The following is a 17,469-nucleotide window of genomic DNA, read 5'->3' on the forward strand; positions in this document are numbered from 1 at the left end:
ATTTCACACAGATCTTCACAAGGGCATACTCTCTGGAGTCACACTACATGTCGGTAGATGTGCACTGACACTTTTGCATGGCGCCATCACTGTACATCTGGACGGTGAGGACATACCAGCTGAATCAGGTAATGAGACTACCATTGATTACATGCAATGTGTCTTGTTTGGGTGGGCTTCAGGGTGGGTTGGTGTGTAATTTGATAGAAATTACTCTTACACAGGTGTGTAGTAGTGGCTCCAGGGCGGTTAGCTGCTCAAGTGCGGCTATGTTCCATTTGGGGCACTGCTATTTGTGACACTGGTGTCATGTTGTGATGGCCAGTTTGTTTGCTGTCACATACCATGACATGGTGTCCTCAGTGGCGGGACTGTGAAGGGAGTGGGTGACATGGCAATGTTGTCATGTAGTGAATCGCCTGTGGCAATGCATTTTAGATTGATGGAGTTGTGTCTTTGCGTTGTGATGCATAGCTGGTGTATGTGTAGCTAGGGGTGCACACATATTGACACTTCCATGTTAACAATCTCAGGCTGATGTGTATCTGACAGTTCATTGTCAAGTAATTTTCAGACATTGTCAGGTAGAGTCATCATTGATTGTCAGATGGTATGTGCCAGAGCAGTGTGCACTAGCCAGCACTGTGATTCCTAGGTGAAGAAGTTGGCCACCAGTTGCGTACGGGCTGCCTCCCCCCGTGCCCTTTCCCCTCCCATGCGCAGCGGGCGTGCATGTGGTTGTGGATGTGGGGGCACCACCATGTCCACGGGCAGGCCCCGGCGTGTTGCAACGTTGTGCAGGACACATGCTGCCACTATGATCCTGCACACTATTCGGGGAGCATATAACAGCTGCCCGCCAGAACGGTCAAGGGAGCGAAAGCGTGACTTGAGCACTCCGAATGTGCGCTCCACTATGCCCCGTGTAGCAATGTGGGCTGTGTTGTACCTTACCTGGGGTGGCGTGGTGGGGTTCCGGATTGGGGTCATCATGTGGGGGCTGATAGGGTAGGCACTGTCCCCTGCGGAGGTGGTGATGGGTATCATTAGTGGTGTTGTGTCATGACCCAGTATCTGACATGCATGCATGTGGAGTGGCATTCATGCTCACCAAGCAGCCATGTATCTCCATGCTGGCCAGCCTCTAGGTCCCGGCATAGGGTAGACATTCTGTAGATGAAGCTGTCGTGGGTGGACCCTGGATAGTTGGCATATACTGATGTGATGATTCCCTTGGCATTGCATACAACTTGGACGTTGATGGAATGCCAGTGCTTGCGGTTTCTATAGATGTGCTCTGTTGCCCTGGGTGGACGTAGAGCCACATGTGTGCAGTCAATTGCACCAAGCACTTTGGGGAATTGAGCCACACCATAGAATTCCTGGATGCACGTCCGCCTTTCTGCATGAGTCCTGGGGAGATATATGTGCCTGCGGACTGAAGGCCGTGCAGTGATGATGTTCAAGACCTGGTGTAGGCAGCGTGACTGCGTGGCCTGTGACACACCACCCACTATGGCACTTGTCCGCTGAAAGGATCCAGTGGCCAAGAAGTGCAGTACATTCAGGACCTTCTGCAGGGGGCTGAGTGCTTGGGAGCACAGGGTGGGTGATGTGAGGTCATCCTCCCACTCACTGACCAGGTCCAGTATGATGTGTGCTGGAAACCTGTACCTCCCATACACCTGGTCATCAGGCATCCCGAATAGGCTGGTTCTGGGTGTGAATATTCTGGCCCTGACTCTCCTCCTCATCCTCCTTTGGTAGCCCACTGCCACTGCTGCTAGGAACGGTATGTTCATCCTGGCATCTGGCTTGTTTATTGAAAAGTGCGCAAATTAATGCCTTGCGCGTGTAGTAGGCAGCGTGTGAGCCTCGCACCCCTGGAATCGAGTTCCCACTCCAATCGCGTGTGGAAATTCCCACGCTGCAGGCATACAGGTGCGCTGACGTACTTGCCTGTGTAAGTGGCCGCGCGCCCCTGAAATACACGTACATAGGCCAATGGCGTGTACGCGCACTTTTGGGCAATTACACGCGATGAAATACACGTACATAGGCCAATGGCGTGTACGCGCACTTTTGGCCAATTACACGCGATGACACTCTGACGTGCAGGATTTCCACGTGTGCTCCGTCTTCACGTGCTGAGTGGGGAACGCCCGTGCGGATCACGTCAGACGCGCTTACGCGATGAGGGACTCTGGTCCAATAGAATCGCGTATGCGTGCTGACGCACTTACGCGCTAAGGGCCTTTCCTCGGATTTCACGCTGACGTGCAGGAATTTCACGTGCCAAATCACTCCGTATCAAGCTGGCCACCCGAAAACACACGGAACACCACGCTCCTGCCCCGAAGGCCGAGTTACTGCCCCCCAAGTGCCCTGAGCAGCCTCCCACGTGCTATCTGCTGCTGCCTGCCTGCCTGCCTGCCTGCTGCCACCGTGCCCTGCCATTTGGTGCCTGCACATCAGCCATCTGCAGGGGTCCAGTTGCTGTGTCCACCCCTGCTGGAACTGAAGACTCCCAACTGGGATTACATCGCTCCACAGCCCAGCCCCAGGACCCAGTTGCCCACCCACACCTGCCTCTGGGGTTGCCATGTCGGGCACTTCTACATCTGGCACCAGTGGCAACCCCAGGCCAGAGGGGCAGAGGGGCACCAGCTTCACTGCCACCGAAGTTGGTGTCCTGGTGGAGCATGTCCTGGGGCAGTATGATGCCCTCTTTGGATCGTCCCGCGCCAGCAAGGAAGGACGGGAGAGGATCTGGGCCGACTGTGTGGTTGCCATCAACGCGGAGGGGGTGGCAACCCGCAACGTCTTGAAGATCAAGAAGCGCTGGGAGGACTTGAGGTCCAGGACCCTTGTGAAGGCCCGGCGCCTCGTGGAGGGGGGCCGGGGCCACATGAGTTCCATCCAGAAGAGGGTCCTGGAACGCGTACGCCCAGCGCTCCACGCCCAGATCCTTGAGAGGGAGACCCGTCTGGAGTTGAGCGGTAAGTGTCCAAGCATCACTGTGTGAGACAGGGCATGTTGCGGTGTGCTGGTTCTATGATACTTGCCTGTATGTGTGCCATGTGCCATGTATGCATGTATGTGTGCTGGGACATCATGGTAATGCATGTGCGACCAGTGATGTGTGACCCACATGGTTGTTGCATGTGTAGAAATGCGGCATGGGGAGCACTATGCAGATTTGGGACATGAGAGCATGCCAGTCTCTGTACCTGGACATGGATGGGGGTGAGGATGGGTGCTGATGCCAGGTACATATATGGTAGCCATGTCTGTGTGCCTGACCTGCATGTCTGTGACTTGTGCATGCCATGGATGCATGACTCATGTGTGTGACAATGCACAGATTCAGTGACGCACCCACCTTACCCTTGTTTTGCCTGTGTTTGGTGTGATTGTGGCCAGATGGATGTGACTGAGGTGTAGTGTGTGCATGTGATATGCATGAGCCATGATGCATGTGAGTTACATTTCATTGAATGTTTCAAGAGTCAATTGGACATGCATGGAAATGTGCATGGCATGCACCATGCCTGTTACTGTGTGTGTTTTGCCTGGACTGACCCATGTGTTGTGGAGGGACATGATGGAAGTGTACTTTGACAGGGGTGCTCATCTGCTATTGCTTCCTGTCTAGGGGACCATTGTACAGTAGCCTGATGCTTGTGTTCTTTGTCTCCCTCTACGCAGCGGCTAGTGAAGAAGAGGGCGGAGACGGCGCTGTGGAGCAAGGCGGCGGGGATGCCCCCACGGCTGCAGCGGAAGGGGTGGGTGAGCCCCCACAGGGGCCTGCTACGGCGGGAGACGGTGAGGAGCCATCCAGGTTGGTGGTTTGCACAGAGGAGGAGGAGGCCGACACTGGTGCACACATGGGCCCTGGTGGGAGCATCCCTGCTGGTGCAAGTGGTGCAGTCCAGGGCCAGGGGCAGGAGGCAGCACAGGTCACCGTGGAGGGGCCTGTGCATGTCGCTGTCCCTGACCCTGTGAGTGCACCACCATGCACCAGCAGGGATGCCCCGTCCCAGGCCCGTCCGCAGGTAGAGGGGATGTCCATGTCAACTGACTCCCCTCCACCTGCGGCCGTGGGAACCCCTGGCCGCGTGGAGCAGGTCCTGATTGGGGTCGCGATGCGCACGGCTGTGATTCGTGATGCCGTGCGTGCTGCCCGGGAGGAGCACGCACGTCATCACGAAGTGCACCGTGCCGACGTGGCCCAATTGGGATCGGCCATGTTCGGGGGGTTCCTGCATGTGTTGGCCATTCTGACGGCCCTCTCCTCCTCTGTGCAGGCTATCCACCAGTCGTTCTCCTTGCCGTCTTCCGGCCCAGATGCCACCATGGCCCCCTGTGGACCTGCCCCGACCAATGCAGCCAGCTCGGTGGGGATCCCATCCCTGCCGCAGTTGGGAGTCGGAGGTCCAGCAGGGGTGGACGACACAGCAAGTGGACCCCAGCAGATGGAAGATGTGCCGGCATCATCGGGCAGGGCACGTGCACGACGGCGTCGGTGGTTACCATCAGCCTGGATGCCGTCGTGCTGGCAGAGGCAGTGGCGTCGCAGGCAGCAGCGGGCTCGACGTGGGAGGCATCATGGCTCAGGGCCATCAAGATCGGAGGGGCAGGCATCGGCCGGAGGGCAGGGCAACCCTGGCATGGCGGTGTGTTCCGTGTGGGAGGAGTTTGGCCAGCGGATAGGTGCGGAGCGGCAGCGGGCGGAAGAGGAGCGGCTCGCCATGGCCAGGGCGGAGATCTCCATGCATCAGGCATTGAGGCGGGCTGAGTGCCTCGAGGAGGCTCGCAGGGAATTTGGAGAGCACATGGGGTTGTCCCTGCGAGACCTCGGGGCCAGGACTGAGTCCCGCCTCCAGGACATTGACATGGAGTTCGAGGATGCCCTGGCCAGCATCACCAAGTGAGCCGCAGGACTAGCCCGCTGCCTTTGTATATAGTTTTTTAGTTAGTTAGTGCTAGGTTTCCTTTATTTAATTTTTTATTTTTTGGACCGCTTGGACAATGGCCACTTCTTTGTACATATTTTTTTAAATAGTTAGTATTAGGTTTAATTTGTGGTGTTGGGCTCATGGACCCTTGAACAATCCTGTAAATATAGTTATTTTTTGTGAGATACATTTTTTTACTTTCATATTGGTCACACCATGTCGTAATGGTTTATCTTTCATTTCATTCTACATGTGTTTACTTTGGACAAAATCTATTCATTTTTCTATCCTTTGTTTTTTGGTTTCTCATTTTTGTTCCCGGACATGGACCTTTTATTTGCTTTACCAGATAGTTGTCAGAGTTTACTTTATTTTTATTTTTTAATACATTTTAATATTATCTTACACTTGTGTCATTTTTTCTTTGGTTTCTTACATGCCATGATATGGGTTTTGACATTGACTTGCACCCATTGTGTATGTGTGTGTGGCGGACATGTGTTCTTTTGCTTACTTGCCTTTGGGGTTGTGTCATGTGATTGCATTCACTATGTGGGTGCATGCAATCCTTGCCTGGGTGTTTGTGCTGGGTATGCTGGTCATTACTGCCATTATTGTGTATCGTCAGGACCAGGGGCCAGGGGGACATGGGTGGGGGCCTGGTGGAGGGTGCCCCAGGTGGATGGGGGGTTGGGGGTGGTGGGAGACATGGGTTGGCCATGGGTGGGGGCCTGCTGGCAGGTTGCCCACAGTGCTGGGGGTGGGGGTGGTGGGAGACATGGGTTGGCCATGGGTGGGGGCCTGCTGGCAGGTTGCCCACAGTGCTGGGGGTGGGGGTGGTGGGAGACATGAGCAGGTGTGCAGGGTAGTTCCCTGTGGTGTGTGCTGCCTGCAGGGGCCGTGGAGGGTGTACAGGTAATGCCTGGGAGCACACAGCCAAATCGCGTGTGCAACTTCCCGCTCACCCCTCAAATCCACGTTCCCTGCCATATCGCGTGTGGAACTTCCCGCGCGCCCCAGAAATCCACGTACCCGGCCATATCGCGTGTGCAACTTCCCGCGCACTCCTGCAATCCACGTACCCGGCCATTTCGCGTGTGCAACTTCCCGCGCACCCCTCGAATCCACGTTCCCTGCCATATCGCGTGTGGGACTTCCCGCGCGCCCCTGAAATCCACGTACCCGGCGATTTCGCGTGTGCAACTTCCCGCGCACCCCTCGAATCCACGTTCCCTGCCATATCGCGTGTGCAACTTCCCGCGCACTCCTGCAATCCACGTACCCGGCCATTTCGCGTGTGCAACTTCCCGCGCACCCCTCGAATCCACGTTCCCTGCCATATCGCGTGTGGGACTTCCCGCGCGCCCCAGAAATCCACGTACCCGGCCATATCGCGTGTGCAACTTCCCGCGCACCCCTCGAATCCACGTTCCCTGCCATATCGCGTGTGGGACTTCCCGCGCGCCCCTGAAATCCACGTACCCGGCGATTTCGCGTGTGCAACTTCCCGCGCACCCCTCGAATCCACGTTCCCTGCCATATCGCGTGTGGAACTTCCCGCGCGCCCCAGAAATCCACGTACCCGGCCATATCGCGTGTGCAACTTCCCGCGCACTCCTGCAATCCACGTACCCGGCCATTTCGCGTGTGCAACTTCCCGCGCACCCCTCGAATCCACGTTCCCTGCCATATCGCGTGTGGGACTTCCCGCGCGCCCCAGAAATCCACGTACCCGGCCATATCGCGTGTGCAACTTCCCGCGCACCCCTCGAATCCACGTTCCCTGCCATATCGCGTGTGGGACTTCCCGCGCGCCCCTGAAATCCACGTACCCGGCGATTTCGCGTGTGCAACTTCCCGCGCACCCCTCGAATCCACGTTCCCTGCCATATCGCGTGTGCAACTTCCCGCGCACTCCTGCAATCCACGTACCCGGCCATTTCGCGTGTGCAACTTCCCGCGCACCCCTCGAATCCACGTTCCCTGCCATATCGCGTGTGGGACTTCCCGCGCGCCCCAGAAATCCACGTACCCGGCCATATCGCGTGTGCAACTTCCCGCGCACCCCTCGAATCCACGTTCCCTGCCATATCGCGTGTGGGACTTCCCGCGCGCCCCTGAAATCCACGTACCCGGCGATTTCACGTGTGCAACTTCCCGCGCACCCCTCGAATCCACGTTCCCTGCCATATCGCGTGTGGAACTTCCCGCGCGCCCCAGAAATCCACGTACCCGGCCATATCGCGTGTGGAACTTCCCGCGCACCCCTCGAATCCACGTTCCCTGCCATATCGCGTGTGGAACTTCCCGCGCGCCCCAGAAATCCACGTACCCGGCCATATCGCGTGTGGAACTTCCCGCGCGCCCCTGAAAACCACGTACCCGGCCATTTCGCGTGTGCAACTTCCCGCGCACTCCTGCAATCCACGTACCCGGCCATTTCGCGTGTGCAACTTCCAGCGCACTCCTGCAATCCACGTACCCGGCCATTTCGCGTGTGCAACTTCCAGCGCACTCCTGCAATCCACGTACCCGGCCATTTCGCGTGTGCAACTTCCCGCGCACTCCTGCAATCCACGTACCCGGCCATTTCGCGTGTGCAACTTCCCGCGCACTCCTGCAATCCACGTACCCGGCCATTTCGCGTGTGCAACTTCCCGCGCACTCCTGCAATCCACGTACCCGGCCATTTCGCGTGTGCAACTTCCCGCGCACCCCTCGAATCCACGTTCCCTGCCATATCGCGTGTGGGACTTCCCGCGCGCCCCTGAAATCCACGTACCCGGCCATTTCGCGTGTGCAACTTCCCGCGCACCCCTCGAATCCACGTTCCCTGCCATATCGCGTGTGGGACTTCCCGCGCGCCCCTGAAATCCACGTACCCGGCGATTTCGCGTGTGCAACTTCCCGCGCACCCCTCGAATCCACGTTCCCTGCCATATCGCGTGTGGGACTTCCCGCGCGCCCCTGAAATCCACGTACCCGGCGATTTCGCGTGTGCAACTTCCCGCGCACCCCTCGAATCCACGTTCCCTGCCATATCGCGTGTGGGACTTCCCGCGCGCCCCTGAAATCCACGTACCCGGCCATTTCGCGTGTGCAACTTCCCGCGCACCCCTCGAATCCACGTTCCCTGCCATATCGCGTGTGGGACTTCCCGCGCGCCCCTGAAATCCACGTACCCGGCCATTTCGCGTGTGCAACTTCCCGCGCACCCCTCGAATCCACGTTCCCTGCCATATCGCGTGTGGGACTTCCCGCGCGCCCCTGAAATCCACGTACCCGGCCATTTCGCATGTGCAACTTCCCGCGCACCCCTCGAATCCACGTTCCCTGCCATATCGTGTGTGGAACTTCCCGCGCACCCCTGCAATCCACGTACCCGCCCATATCGCGTGTGGAACTTACCGCGCACCCCGGTATGCACGCACACGTTTATTTTTTCTCTCTGCGCGTGTCTGTGTTTGTGGGTACCCCTTTGTACGTCATTTGTCCAGGAGGGCAACAGTATTGTACATTGGTCATGTCTGTATATAGGTGCTATTTGTTGGCGCGCCTTTTAGCGCACATTTCTTGCAGGCGCAGACACGCTACCGCCTGCTTTCTTGTGGCGGTCGTGTTTGTGCCTGTTTGTGCCTGTGCGCTGCTTTGAGCGTGCGCTTTTTTGCCCTATTCTATTCCATGAATACGTGTTGTATGCGAGCGTGTGGGCGTTCCGCGCACTTGCCTCCTGAACTTTCCCCGTGCCGCCCACATTCTTCCCCATTCCGAGTGTTGTGCCCCATTTTATTCCCCATTCCAAGTGTCCCGCCCTGTGTTCCGCCTACTTTAGAGCTGTGCGCTGCGCTCGGAGTGATGGCGCAGTGGCCGTGGCGCACGACGTTGGTTGACCTGTGCGCCGGCCTGCGCCACGCGTTTTTTCCGCGCACGTCCTCTGCTTTTCTTGCGCAGGGACTTCCATGAATCGACGTGCGCTGGTTTCCCTGCGCTTTGCGCTGATTTTCGGCGCAGCGCACGCATTGGCCCCTCTGCGCCGGGATTTTCGGCGCACATTTATTCCATGAATCGGCTTGAAAATGTGACTGGAGACCCTCCTGAGTAGGTACACTGCCATAGATGATCTTTTGTTTTGGTATTGTTCATTCTCAGTAGCGGGGCTCTCACATTTGGGATATGTTTCTTTATGGGCTTTATAGATGGATCTGAAACCAATGTATTTGATTTGCTGTTAGTTGAAATGAGCTGGAGAGCTGATCTTCCAAAGGTGTCAGTAGACTTCATTTCAGGTAGAAAAGCCTAGTTTAACTAACATGCCCTAAAACACTTTACGCTAAGATTCAATGCCACTTCCGGATTGAAACGCTTCTTCTCCGGTTCTGCTAATAAAAGACAATTTAGCAGAACAGATTGTGTTATTATCAATGTGCATGATTTGCGCAATAGTTTTTATTGTGCCACATTTTTGCCCATGCACATTAGTCAACACAACTGGAGTGTGTCAAAGAGGCTCAGCTCACCCTTAAAAACCTCCTGTGCTAACACATTTAAATACGTTTTAGCAATTCTTAACATCTGTCACTTTGCTGCAGATGCTCCAAAGCACCACTATTACCACTGCCCTCTTGGATGCTTTTCATCAAAGTGGTGACATCAGATTGAGACTCAAATGTCCTATGCCCAATTATGGCTTAATTCAAGCCCCTATTCAACATTTGTAAGTTAGGGCAACCCCAAATATTCCTCTAAATAAGGACCAGGAGATCAAACACTTGCTTACCATGGTTACCCAGTGTTTAAAATATGGTTTCCTATTGTGCAGCTACAGATGTAATTTTAAACATCATGATAGTACTTTCATGTTCCCTGAGGAATTGCCAAAGGCTTTCCCACCATTTCCTGTGTCTAGATTAGGATTTTTACAGGTAGAAATGTTTCTTTGTCTTCCATTTTATTCTCAATGAAAAAATAGAAGGCAATATCAAATTGCCAATCCGTGGGAGAACATATAAGTGCCATCTGTATAAAAGTGCATTAGCTCCAGTTCAAAAATTCTGCAATGTCCCCGGAGATCATGCAACAAACATATACTCAGGTGTCGTTTTACCAGATGACACCTTCGGGAAAGGAAAGCTTGGACAAGATACAATATTGAAGGGATTGCTCACTAAAATCCCTGATGCCTCGCTCACAAAGACCATAGATCATTATCTTCATGTAACACCAAAGCATAGCAAACAATGGCAAAAAAGATTGTGATACATTCTATTCATTTTGTTTTATGTCATCAAAAAAAAGTGGAGTTTCTACTTAAAAAAAGATTTGTTGTTGAGCTGTCCACAGTATACTGTATAATTGCCTTGAATAAGCTCCGGTAGGATTAAAACATGTATTGCCACTAGGCATAGGCTACCTGATATAAGTGATGCTAGGCATAAGTTATTTAACACACTTTATTTCTTCTTTACAAGAAAAAATAACCCAAGATCAATGTTGAAAGATTGGTGGATCATTACAAATGATTTTGTTTGAGCACAGGTGCTCACCATCATGCTTTCAATTCTTACATGGGAAGAGGATTATACTTTCTCTGTTTTACCTAACAATTAACTTTGCTTCTTTTGTCATGGAAGTCATTTTGCCCAAAACGTTTAAGGACAGAACATATTTTGACTTCCACAAAATATAGAGTTCCTTCCAAAATGTTTAGGCTTGGAATTACATAACTTCTTCTTCCCAAATATGAACTGAAGCACTGCCCACAAACCAATTATATGAGATAGAGTAATATAAAAAAGGTTGAAATTCTCTGCAAGCAAAAAAGTCTTAAACAGTGCCATAAATTCATACGATTGAGGAATTTATTGAAATGCACACATTTTTTTACTTACCGGAGATCCATCTGACCAAGTAAATCCAGCATTTGGATCTAACTTCTGTAGGCCAATCCAAAATGGCTGATTGCTAGAGAAACGAATCCTTGAAAACACAAATAAAATAAGCTCAGCAAAGCAGATTGCCAATGCACAGCAGATTTTAAACATAAGAAAGATTAATGACTCCTTTAATTGGTCGGACTGTGTGATCATAAACACATTGCTTAATCTCTGTGCCACAGCTTCCATGCATTGAACATATGGAGCAGTTAGCGGTGGGCAAAATGTTGGATTTGCATGGAAAGATACACATTTGCAAAGCTGCATTGCAATTATAAGAAATTACCATATTTTCCAGTTCTGATAGAATTTTTTAGATTATCAAAATTCGATTTGTCTTTCTGTGATCTTCGGTGACAGATGATATGTTAATAGCTTTTCGCTGTGAGCAACCTCTTTCCACATGTGAATTCCTAGCTGAATGCAAAGGAGTTACTTTGGCTGAAGGCAACTTTTAAGCCAAAGTCTGATTACCAGATGGATTTCGGTTACGTCCAAGGGGCAATATGAAGGAGTGCCCCACTTTGGAGCGAGACTACCTAATGGTGGAGAGGGCTCCACATGGGAAAGAGTACACCACATTGGAGAGTGCGTCTAAGTGAGGGAAGAGAGTTTTCTCATGGAGGGATGGCTCCATATGGGAGAGAGTTCACCACATTGGGAGAGTGCTCCACATGGGGGAAGAAAACACTACATGGCAGAGAGGGCTCCACATGGGAGAGAGAGTTGCACATGGGAGAGAGGGTTGAACATACGGGAAGAGGGCTCCAAATGGGAAAGAATGTTTTAATTGTAGTCTCCAAGATTTGAAAATAGGCTGTGACTCCTGTGATTGGTGTAACCACCCACACTTGAGCCTGGGCCTTGATTCAGCAAACCATTTATACTTCTATTTACCACATTGACTCGAAGTTGAGTTTGAATGGATGTTTAAAATACACGTTGCATACTCATCCATGCCACAGATAAGGTTTTGAGGTAGGAGTATTGTTCACACTTTTTATAATTAGAGTGTACATTAAATTCTAAGACTAAAAAATTATTTGCATTCACAAACGGGGAAACATTATGTTACAGGCAACCAAAACATGACTAAACTTGAAAATCAATATAACAGATTAGAAACAAAGCAGATGTGTGGCAAAGATGTATGGCTTCAAAAAATGTATTGCATTTGTGGAAGACATTCTCCTGCACAATAATGTGTATGAACACCACATATATGCATCTTGATGACATATGGACACAACACAGGAACTCTGAAAAATACTTTTTTGCAATTCAAGAATGCATTCACTGAAAAAAGCATGTTTTGATACCAAGGTTACTTACCAATTGTAAGTAAGTTTAGCATCTAATTACTGATAATACCCTAAAAATACTAGGAAAATGTATATCCATGCATAATGCTGTTCTCCATGAACATCTACAGACACAAAACACAGCATAAGTTAAACAGAAAGAAACCCTTATTTTGCTGTGTTCTGTTTCTTTCTGACAGGCTCAGTGACCAAAGTTCAGGGAACGAATGGTACCAACACATCCTGCAATTTCAGTCATATAGATTAAAATCAAAAGATGTGTTCTCCGTTCTTGCCCTTTGCACTGTCCTATGCCCTGAACTGGTATCGTATGATACACATGGAAAGACAAACAGTGTTAAATATACAAGACCTAAAAGTATAGGCCCTACGGTACTGTATGGCCTAGAAGTAGATTGTGTATCTCATACTGAATGGCTGTATAGACTAAAGGGGACCATTTGGTGCCTGGTGCTCTGCCTGCCTTCTGGCACATCTGTCCATGGAATACAGCCATAACTGGACTTCACCTCCTTGGGAATGTGTCTGGCAATGAAGATTGGCCTGCTGTACCTTAAGTATGCACTTCAGCGGAATGTCCATTACTAGGTTTAGACTGTGATGAAAATTGGAATGTGGATTATCGTAGGTTAAAGGAACACTTGGTGTCAAAAACAAAAAGCATTGGCAATGCCAACAGTAGGCATGGGAAAGGCACTTGCTAGGCACTTCCACAGTGGTATTAACTGGCCCTTGATTATAGCAGGTGCAAAATGGTGCAAGTACCTGGGCATCTAATAGCAGTGCCTGGCAAATACCTGATAATTATATACAAGCCAAAACTGTTGGTTTTGCCAATTGCCAATGCTTGTTTTTAACAGAACTTCAGTGAAGGACACACACAGTGCTTATAAATCGACTGGCTGCAGGTAGACCTGGTTGAGACATTTTTATTACACCAGCAGCATGTTTACAGCTCCAATTAAGTCATTAACTCTCAGAAGACTGCCTTGAAGAAACCCTGGCAGACACATGAGTGCAAAGATTGATCGTAATATTTGAGAAAAGCAAGCCTACCCATGATGAGGTTTTTGGGGCAGTGAGGGGCAAGAACTCGGTGTGAATAGCCATAGGGATTAGCATGGCCATAGGCAGTCAATGGCAAGCTGTGTGTCACCTTCTCGTATGTCATTTCTCCATATCTGTACTCTAATGCAATAGTTGTGGCTTATAGGTGGCGCAAGCACAACCTAATAGCCCAAACTAAAAATGTGGGATCTGCACCGTCATTTTGAACACATCAGCAAGTTCAAATCTACGGTCAGATGCTAATATTCTATGTAATTAGTGTGACAAGTTATTTATGTAACTGTAACACACTCCAAAAAAAAAAAGTAAAAGTCTCTTTGGGTGTCATTTAGTAAAATATTGTTTTAGTCATCTTTCGAGATCCCTGTTCCTTTAATTTATACAAGGAAACAGACTATGTCCAAGCTCAAAAAACGCTGTTGACACGGCAGAAGTAAAAAAGGAAAATCACTTTAATACGAAAAACATCACAGATCATAAAAATATCACACAAATATCACCAGTGTGATTGTTGTATACCACCAGCAAATCACAACAGAAAGTGAAATTATTATATATAGGTACAAACAATGTTTGTCCAAATCTTGTCCAAAATCCAAAATATTAAGTATAAATGCCTGTCAATGTTCAGGCTTTTTAATACAGAAGTTCTCATACAAAACAAACACCAACTAGTTTCAGCGACACTTAAAGATATGACGAGCCTTCCCCAGGGTGAGCATTTTGAGGTACGTGTTTGACACAATGCAGGTCCACTTTTACAGAGAGAATAGTCTGTCAGATGCATGGAATAGCACTTGGAGCAATGGTGGTACCTCCTCTTTTACCTAGGACTATCCGTCTCGCAATTTGGAATCAATGCATACAGCGCTTGGTCCACTGGGGGATACAAATACCCTCAATCAGATGGTCGGTGCTGAACACTGTCGGCATCTGATGTGGACCAGCAAGGTAGTGTGCTGAACTGAACCTGGAAGTCGTTCTCTGGCATTTCTCCCCATCTGTACTCTAATGCAATAGTACCAGTTTGTAGATTGGTGCAAGGACCACCTAATGGCCCAAACTAAAAATGGGGGATTGCGCTGTAATTTTGAATACATCTGCAAGTTGAAATCAATGACGGATTTTGTGGTTTTCCCAAATACCTACATGATATCACAAACATATACAGTGCTCTTCTCGTAGTAAAAACAGAGAAGAGTTTTCAAGCTTCTAAGAATGAATCTATTGTCGGTTTCAACAGTTAGTGGTCCAAGATTGGGTATACCGTCTTCTGAAAGAAATCTCAAAGTTTGTAAATCTTCATACATGACAGAGAATTACCGTCATGTACTAATGGCATGGCACAATTAGAATATATACATAAGTACTATCCTGCTAGATATGTACAAAATACAATAACATTGCACACAAGCCAATTCTGATTTTGCTGTCTATCAGGAGCCCAAGTATCTCTTACCTCAGTGATAACAAATTTGTGTCTACTTATTGGGCTTCATTACGAGGTATGCCGGTAGCCATGCCGCTATTGGCGGCATGCATGCCGGCAAAACCGCATCTGTGTCCCTGTCCTCGGAATGAGGACTTACCGGACCATTCCGAGTTCGGATGGCCCGGTAATTCCTCACTCGAGGACACAGACATGGTTCATCCCCATTCCCATTTCAGCCCCCATAGGGGGAACCTATGTCTCAATGTGGATTCTCTGTATAACTGTAAAGTCTGAAAGTCTAAATAATTTGGGAGTCACTTTTATATTAAGCCAAGCTAAGATTTTGTTCATTAAGGCTTCTCTTGATTCACAATTGGTTAATATAATGTTTCTAGAGTCCAATACAAAACTCCATATAGTAGGATCAATGTTTTTAATTACAACCTTGGTGCTAAGTACACCAACTTTACCACCATGGTGTAAACTCCGTTTACACCATGGTGGATGGCGGATTTACCGCCCCATTCCAAGGTGAGTGGGGCGGTAAATCCCCATTTCCCATTTTCCCTTCCCCATTCCCATTTTTGCCCCATAGGGCATAATGGGAGTGGGGAAGGCGCTAATTACGCCGCCGTAAATTACGGCGGCGTAATTAGCACCATGGCAGGTTAGCGCCATGGATTTTAACGCCTGCTAAAAGCAGGCGTTAAAATCAGAATCAGGCGTTAAGGGTTAACGGTGGCGTTAACCCTTAACGCCTGAGTTGTAATGAGGCCCATTGTGTTTTTTTTTTCAGTCTTCGATCCCTGTGACGTATAGAGGTCGAAAGACCCCTGGGCTTGATAGTTAGGCAGCCATCCTTTAATGGATCTTCCAACCCCTGACTAACATCAGGGGTTACTACTTTCATCTCCAGTGGCATTGCTGGATAGATAGAAGCAATGGGCTCAGTTTGAGTTCCTTGATGTAATCCAGAATGGTCAATAGACTTTCCATTCACATTGGTCTCATAGTTTACAGGATTCTGTAAAATAGGCAACCGAGATTCAGCTGCTTTCAGCCCTACTAACGTCATCCAAGAAAGGAAATCTTCACGATTGTGACATGCCCCCAGGCCTTGCAGTAGCTGGTCTTTAAAATCAGGCCAATTAGATATATCATTAGGGGAGTTTATTCCACAACTGGCGTCTTCAGGCGTTTTGATAATTTGCTGAACACTAGGAGATACCGATGGACGAGACAATTCAGGTGAAGAACACGATGGAGGAGCAATGATGGTTCTAATATTGCTATTGAGATGTTTATTATCCTCATAGCTGTGTTACACAATGAAGGGAGTGCTCAATTACCTCTCTCTTAGTCTACCTAATAAGGTGGTCAGAGAGAAACTCAACAAAAGGATAGAATTCTTTACCCATGTATCATATGTATTGACAAAAATTTGTCGTGCCAGAGAAGTATGTATAAAAATACATTTTAATCAACAATTAAGTTCAATACATCATGTGGTATATGCTTTCCACAAGGCATTACCACTATTTTTAGAAAAATTAAGAATTTGTGACATACAATTTAGATAGTTTGCTCCTTTGTCAAAAATTCTGGCATTAATATCGTACTTGTATATTGAAAATATGATTGCCACTTACTAACCCTAGCCACCACTGGCATTAATTCTGAAGCATTGAGAATTGGGTTTCTTTAAATTGTATGTCACAAATTCTTAATGTTTCTAAAAATAGTGGTAATGCCTTGTGGAAAGCATATACCACATGATGTATTGAACTTAATTGTTGATTAAAATGTGTTTTTATACATACTTCTCTGGCACGACAATTTTTTGTCTATACATATGATACATGGGTAAAGAATTCTATCCTTTTGTTGAGTTTCTATCTGACCACCTTATTAGGTAGACTAAGAGAGAGGTAATTGAGCACTCCCTTCATTGTGTAACACATTATAAGTAGTCCCAATAGTGCTCAATCCCCCTATAACAAAAAATCCCGGGATGTACCCTTTTTTTCTCCTATCCTCATAGCTGGCCTGTTCCTTTACATCTTGTCTACACACATATCACATAGCTGTGCTGCTATACTATAACCTTTCTGCATACCGAGCTCATAGCTGGCCTGTTCTATTATGTACTGTCTGAACACCTAGCACATAGCTGGCCAGCCATAATATAACCGGTCATCATACCCAGCACAAAGCTCCTTTATATCCAGTTTACACACCTAACCCATAGTTGGCTGCCATACCATATACCCTGTCTGCATAACCAACTCCTACCTGGCCTGGTACTGTATATCTAGTCTGCACACCTAGCACACAGCTGAGCTGTTATGCTATGACCTGTCTGCATACCCAGTTTAATGCTGGCCTGTTCACTTACATCCTGTTTACATACATAGCACATAGCTGGGCTGTTATACTCTAACCTTTCTGCATACCCAGCTCATAGCTGGTCCATTCTATGTTATCCTGTCTGTGCATCTAGCACTAGATGGGCTGTTATACTAGAACCTGTCTGTATTCCTGGCTCATAGCTGACCTGTCCCATTATATCCTGTCTGCATACTTAGCGCATAGCTGGGCTGGTATACTATAAACATTCTGCATACCTAGCTCATAGCTAGCTCATTCTATTATATCCTGTCTGCACACTTCTTACATGTCTGATAGCTAACATGTTTCCCTCACATCTAACCTGCCTATATCTCTTACTTCCTCTGCCTCCACTCAAGCACTTCACC

The 17,469-nt window shown here is 48.9% G+C and overlaps 1 protein-coding gene across 1 annotated transcript in view; it reads right to left on the reverse strand.

The window, feature by feature from the left end:
- Positions 1-17,469, reverse strand: part of LOC138569907 (macrophage mannose receptor 1-like) — a 1,155,048-nt gene that overhangs the window by 676,758 nt on the left and 460,821 nt on the right. The window contains exon 14 of the mRNA XM_069648336.1: positions 10,847-10,934. Coding sequence (XP_069504437.1) covers positions 10,847-10,934 — 88 coding nt within the window. The remainder of the gene's footprint in view (positions 1-10,846; positions 10,935-17,469) is intronic.

This window comes from Ambystoma mexicanum, chromosome 2q, assembly GCF_040938575.1.
Source record: "Ambystoma mexicanum isolate Mex_15411 chromosome 2q, UKY_AmexF1_1, whole genome shotgun sequence".
Classification (NCBI taxonomy): Eukaryota; Metazoa; Chordata; class Amphibia; order Caudata; family Ambystomatidae; genus Ambystoma; species Ambystoma mexicanum.